The sequence below is a fragment of the Capsicum annuum genome, chromosome 5 (assembly GCF_002878395.1).
Source record: "Capsicum annuum cultivar UCD-10X-F1 chromosome 5, UCD10Xv1.1, whole genome shotgun sequence".
NCBI lineage: Eukaryota > Viridiplantae > Streptophyta > Magnoliopsida > Solanales > Solanaceae > Capsicum > Capsicum annuum.
The window spans coordinates 4117447-4124805 of record NC_061115.1 but is presented as its reverse complement, the minus strand read 5'-3'; the positions used below and the strand labels follow the sequence as shown (position 1 = coordinate 4124805).

General features: G+C 32.7%; 1 protein-coding gene across 1 annotated transcript; it reads left to right on the top strand.

Moving 5' to 3' along the window:
- The first annotated feature begins 4754 nt into the window (after positions 1 to 4754).
- LOC107871554 (receptor kinase-like protein Xa21) lies at positions 4755 to 5217 on the top strand. Its single transcript, XM_016718496.2, has 2 exons — positions 4755 to 4840; positions 4926 to 5217. Exons 1-2 carry the CDS (start codon positions 4755 to 4757, stop codon positions 5215 to 5217), a joined length of 378 nt encoding a protein of 125 aa, XP_016573982.2.
- The last annotated feature ends 2142 nt before the right edge of the window (positions 5218 to 7359 follow it).

Sequence of the window (7359 nt, the reverse complement as noted above, 5' to 3'; positions counted from 1 at the left end):
CTTTTTATTTGTTTTAATTCTGTGCTAGGTGGTACACTCTATATATTTGAAAGTATCCCATGGGTTATATGGGATCCACCCTTAACTTAGCGACCAAGACTCCAATCCAAGTTTGTCGCAATGGTTGGAGTATCTGAATATGATATTCCATAGGGCACTAGGACAGCGTATAATTCCTTATTAGGGATATAATAAACCCGTATCAGCAAAACATAATTCTGGACACGAATCGTATGACTCATGCCTACTTCGGGTAACGACCTAATTCTCTTGGTGCCTATTTTTAACCTGTTCGAAACATGTATCTTTCTGAATTCAAAATCTAAAAATCTGAATGAGATCTGACTTATGTTCTGTTTTGAGTCTATTATGGCATTATCTGATTTGGTATCGTCATACCAAGACTTGCAAGTCATATCTCTAAGCCACAAAATATTAATTTATAGTCTCTTCATTCAAAATATAAAGTTTGGACCAACATATCATTCAAACAGCTCAAGAGAATTCATATTTCAAAATACATGTCAAATTATGCAAAGACTCTCTTTTCAACATTTCAACAAACATGTGGTGGTCAAGTATTTTGTTACAAGCCATGCAATCTCTTTGAATCACCACTTTTCATTTATATTAGCAAGAATCACCCTCTCTTCAGTTCATATCCAAAATCAAGGCAAAAAGAATATTAAAGACATTTGAATCATGCTTCTCAATTTGCAATTGAATAACACAACATATGAAAAAAGGGGTTTTATAACAAGAGAGGGATTTTCTTCATGCTCTCAATTCAAGTTCTAACCATAAAACCACATGCATACATACGTATATATATATATATATATGAGTTCAAGGGGAAAGACCTCAAAGCCAAAATACTTATATCAAGAAGGTTTCATAATGCATGATTGAAATTGTAAATTCAAACCCCTTTGTAAATTCATGATTTCTCAACATTCGAATATTTTAAAAAAAAAATTCACCATGCCCATGTAATTTAGAAAAACCCCACATACCTTAGATTACAAGGTTTAAAAAAGTAGAACTAGAATCTTGATTTGTTCCTTGGAAATCTTGGACTTAAGGAGTGACTTTCTTGATTTCTTGTTCTTGGAGGAAACCCTAGTTTGATCTTATTTTTGAGAGTGAAAATAGGATTTTGATGTTGTAGAACTGATAATGATTGATTAATAACATTTAGAGTGTAACTAAATTCGTGGAAAAGGTTTTTGAAGTGAGAAAAAGACCAAAATATCCCTAAGGAAATCAAAAAAGTCGCAGAACTTCATCAGTTGACGACCAAGGTTGATGGGCCATCACTCAGGTGATAGACCGTCACTTAGGTCAACACTTTTGGGATGGATTTTACCACTTTCTGCCCTAGGCTGACGACTAGGGCTGATGGGTCATCACCTAGTTGATAGGTCGTCAGCCTCATCGTCATATTTTGGTAAACAAAAACTTCGAAGAGCATAACTTTCTACTCTGATATCATATTAAGGCGAAACCAATGGCATTGGAAAGATGACAAAAGACCTTTTATTTGATAGACAGTAGGCCCACTAATTTGATATATACAAAAAGTTATGATCGATGGAAGTTGACCCAAGTTTAGACGCTCACTAAAACTCAATCGATAGGAAGACTTTCAACTCGCCTTTGACTTAAGGGACCTCTATGATCTCAATTCATGCCCAACTAGATTCCCTCACTACATAATTGATTAAAAAACTAAGTTTGCATAAGATTTATAGGCTTTTAGAACTATTACGCGTAGGAATGACAGTTTACGTGCTAGCTCCAAATGCGGTTTGTTACAGTGTTGCATAACTTCATAAGTGTTCTTGTTTTGTAATTGAACTTATGTTGAAGTTGTTGTGCTGAAATATAGATTTTGTGAACCCGAACATAACAATAATAAACTAGAATTCGATAGTTGCCAATACAAGTCCCTGTGGGATCAATACTTGGCTTGTAAAAGTCCATTTTACTACTTGGTGGGACCACGTACATTTGGGTATGTGCTTCGGTGCAACACATAACAAATTCCATTGTGCATAACAAATGCTCCTGAGATTGAGAGACTGGATCTAGCTAATAACTTTCTCACAGGAATTATTCATAATATTTTGGGAAATCTTTGTGAGCTGTGATATTCGTTCCTACATACTAATCAACATATCAATGAACAGGAGTGGCTCAAGAGTAAGACTAGTAAAAGTGTTTGCTTTATGCCCAAAAAAAATTAATATGAATTTTATGATTTTAGTTTCACTTAAAATAATATTAAGGATTGTAAACTTAAAAGGTACAAAATTAAAACTAAAAGAAAAAGAAAGAACAACTATTAACTTTTTATTAAAAATATTTTAAAACTTTCTATTAAATCTTCATACTAGTAAATAAAGTTTTCACAATAACATTGAAGGTAACGCATTGGAAACAAATGACTATCATCTTATTAATCAAAACTAGCCTTTACTTTTATAAATATTAATATTACTATGTGAAGTAAAATTCTTAATGTCTTTTGAAAATACTACACTAATTTTATTGAGACGGTGTTGTCAATGAGAACATGAGTTCCGATTTTTCAATTCCTTGGTGGACTGTAGGATGTTACGATATCTACAAGTAAGTCACAATCCTTTAAATGGTGTCCTGCCCAATCTATTAGGAATCCTTCATCTCATCCCCACATGTATAGGTAACATGAGCATCTAACAATGCTAGCCCTTAGAGAAAACAATTTTGATGAGAAGTATTCCTTTTAAGTTTGGTAAGATTAAACAACTCTAAGTAACATACAGTCCATCCTCTTGTCTACTAATCTCCTTCACCTTGCCATTGAAGAGGTCCTGAAAGATACAAAAATCAGGATAAAAGGATACAAAACATGAAAGTTCCTCGGTTATCTTAGCAACAGACAACAAATTGAGTTTGAAGTGTGGAACAAGTAGAACATCTTTGATCACATCATCTGCAAAAATGTGGGCTTCTCTAGTGTGTGAGATTGTCACTTCATAATCTGTTAGAAGGTGCAACTTGTCCAAATGTTTAGAATCTAATTGGGTACCTCTTTTGAATAGGTGTCTATGTGTGGACACATGATGTGTAGCACCTGAGTCTACAATCCAACTGTCAAGACATGCTTTGGACAAGAAACAAGTAGTAATACCTGTCATATTTACTTGTTCATGTCTTTTGTGTCTTTGCTCAACATATTCATAATCTCAGTGTACTCCTTCGCAGTGAATGTTTGAGGCTTGTCCAGTGGAGCACGAGCCACTTCATGACTAGAACTAGCAGCATCAACCTGACTAGCTACCATAGTTGAAGCCTGAGAAGACTTGTTGTCAGTGTTGACAAAATTGTTACCACCATTGCGTGTGGAGAAGTTGTTACTACCAGTGTTTTATGATCTGAAGTTAGAATTGTAGCTTTGTTTCTTCTTGTTCTTCCAGTCATTTGGATAACCTACCAACTTGTAACAAGTTTCCTTGGTATGACCTAAGACATGGCAGTAATCACATTTCCTGCCTTTATAGTTAGTGCTGCTTTATCCAAAACCATTGTTTCGATTCATTTGCATAGCAAGTGGCTCTGATTTATCATTCACAGTCAGCATACAAGCTGAATGTTGGGTTTCATCCTCTATAAGCATAGCATAAGCTTGGTTAAGAGTAGGAGTCACTCCTTTGAGCAATATCTGTTTTCTAAATTGATCATAGGACTCATTTAAGCCACTTAAAAACTGTAAAAGTCTAAGTTGACACATATGATCTGAGTACTCTCTGGACCTAGGGCAATCACAACTAGGATTTGGCACTAGTACATCATACTCACTCCATAAACTCTTCAATTTAGTAAAATAGGTTGAGACTGAATCTGTACCTTGAGAGTGCATATTAATTTCATGATGCAATTGGTATATACGCATACAATTCACCTTGTCATACCTCTCCTTCAAATCCTCCCAAACCGCACAAGCACTCGTGGCATAAACAATTCCAGATAACAGACTCTCATAGTGTTCATGATCTAGGAAAGCACAATTGCATTACATGTTTCCCATTGGTCATGAATCTCTTCTCGATACGACTCCTTGTTGCAGGTTCCAGTGACAAATCCAAACTTCCTCTTCCCTAAGAGAGCAATACGCATAGATCGACTCCATAGACTATAATTTTCTGAACTAGCTACCTTGATTGGAACAAGTACAGCACTGAACTATCAGATGCACCAATGAAAAGTGGATCACTTTGATCTATTTTAGGTGCCATGATTGATAGAATGTAACTACAATATAGATCTAAATTGCAAAAAAGGAACTGAAGACAGAGATCCAAAATGAGCAGAAAACTTAGTGAAATGTGATCGAAAAAACACACTTAGTGTTGAGCTCGTGCCTTTGCTACCATGTGAAAATACTTGCTAAGACTCCATTGATGGAGCTAAAAAGAGGAGAAGGATCAAAATTATAACTGCTTCTTAAACTTGTGTTACAATCTGAGATTTGTGAGATGTTGTGCCTTATATAAGTTGTAAAAGGGATACAAAATATCTAATAACCACCTCCTTCTAGAACATTCTATTTGACAGTTCATTGTAACTAACTAATCATTATCTAACAACCTCTAACAACCTTGAACCACTTATACAGCTGACTCATCAGTCGGCTAACTAACTAACTGAATAACTACTCCTATCAGTATTACATATCAATAGAACAAGTAGTCGTGTATGTGCCAGTGTATATGGTAGTCAAAATAGAGACATTATCTAGTGGAACTGAAGTGGCAGTAAAGGTTCTGGATTTGGAAAATGAGGAAGTATGCAACAGGTTTGATACTGAATGCGAAGTGATAAGAAATGTTACACAGAAATCGTGTCCCTGTGATTACTACTTGTTCTAGTGACTATTTAAGGGCCTTTGTTCTACAATTTGTGCCCAAAGGAAGTCTTGAGAATTGGATGTGCAGAGAATATTGCCACCTCAACCTTCTAATAAGAGTAACTATAATGCTTGATGTGGCTATGACAATTGAATATCTACATCATGGTCATAACACTTTGATAGTTCATTGTGACCTAAAGCTAGCCAATGTTCTTTTGGATGAAGAAATGGCGGCACATGTTGGTGACTTTGGCATCTCTAAAACTTTGGTCGTAAGCAAGTCCATGGCATATGTCGAGACATTGGCACTCTTGGTTACATAGCACCGGGTATCAAATTCCACTCTTTTTGATTTTATCTTATAATAATAAAGCTTCTCCAAATTCTAGAAGAAGAAAAACAAGCCTTTATCTGTACAGAATTATTTTAAAATTTCAATTGAATAACTTTTTTTTCATTTCTTTCTTTTCTAAGAATATAGCTCGGAGAGAATAGTGTCCACTAGTGATGATGTTTACAATTACGATATCATGTTGATGGAGTTTTTAACCAAAAGAAGACCAACAGATGAAGAGATTATATTGAAGAGGTTGTCATTTCTATTAAGCCAGATGCTTCAAAAGTGCAAAAGGAATTATCATATCCCATCCTTACGAGAGATTAAATTGATTTTTTTTTAAGGGTATCCCAAGTGGCTTTCCAGTTAGTTATGTTTTCCTTCTTTTTAATTTTTCATCATTTTCTCTTTTTGCTTTTTTCTCTTGTTATATTTTCTATATTTTTAATTTAAATAATCTGTTTATTTTCAAATAAACTTCAGATGATTTATATTATAATGTTTTGTATTTTAATCTAAATTAAATATTGTTAAATAGATTAAGAAAGTAAATTTTGTCTTTAATTGACCAAATCTACAAATATGGCTGTCAAAATCCATAATTAAATTATTTATTTTTAAATAAGGAAGTTAGATTACAAAATGATTTACTATATATCAACCATTTTATATTTAAAATACATTATTTAGAAAATTAACTGCATTATTTTTTAATATTAAGATTCACTATTTTTGGAACAAACTTTAAAAGAAAATGTTTCAATATTTAATGAAATCCTGCATGCCACTAATCCGATTCTCAAACAAAAACAACTGAGGACCCTCTTTAGCATTAGCAACAAAAATTGTTAAATTTTGTGTTAGAAGAGAGATAAGAGTACCTCTTTTTTTTGTTTGTTTTGAATGTACATCAAAACACAGTTATAAATAAAGAAAAGGGTCTCCTCACCTGCAAAAAAACTAAAGAAAGTACGATGTGTGCATGATATTAATAATGATTATAATAAATATTTTGGTATTTTAGTTTGTACATAACATATTTTTTTATATAATATTACTACATAATATTTGAGCATGTTGTTATAGAGAAGTAATTTTACAAAGAGTATTGCTAGAATAAACAGCATTGTTGTTACAGATAGAATGTCGTTATTGATAGATAAAATATAACATGAAAAATTGATTTCGAAGAAAATCAGATCGCTATAGAACGTGATAATAAGATGTCATTATAGGGAGATCTGACGGTATAAAGAGAAAGAGGCCGGATGGAGGAGTTAGAGGCACTGATAATCTGTAGAGATACCGAGCAATACATAATTATTTTATCTTTTCAGAAGAATTGATTTTAAGAAGACGTGGAAGGAAGTAAGGATAGTATATATTTTTTTTTCAAAGAAGTGGATTATGAGTTTTTAGAGATAAGATTAGTCACCTATTTTTTGAAATTTAAATTAATAATTTAGGCATCTGACAAACATGGATAATTTTGAATTTTTTTTTCAAGGATGTTATTTCTTACTTTTTGGATAGACAGTTGTATTTTTTGTCTTTTTGAATTTTCTACTATTAGCTAATTTTGGTATGTATAGTTTCTATTTTTTATTCATACTTGGCTAATTTTGATATGTATAGTTTCTATCTTTTATTCATACTTATGTAGTAATGACACTTGGTATAAATCGAAACCATGCAAATCTGTTTAAGCTATTTTTATATTTATTTTATAATCGTAAATCAGTAAATTTCAAAGACAATTATTTTTTAGTTATCTTTTCTTAATATTTAAATTAAATTTTTAATTTTGTAAATATGATTTTTCTGGTGTCAGCACTTGTAAGCATAGAAATGTTTTGCTTCTCCTATTAGTAATGGATAGATAAAAGATCAAACCTGAGGGCAAAATGGTCATTGCATATATGTAAGAATGCAGCCTTGTGTTCATTGAGACAAATTGGTGATTTACTTATCCAATAGGATCACACTCCACATTCTATACACCATTTCATTACCTTTTGCGTGATCAAAGATGGATTCAGAATTTACCTTCAAGGTTCATAATTAGCATTGAATTCATCGTAAAGTGTTATAGGTTCACGTCCACTATTTATTATAATTTATGTAATTT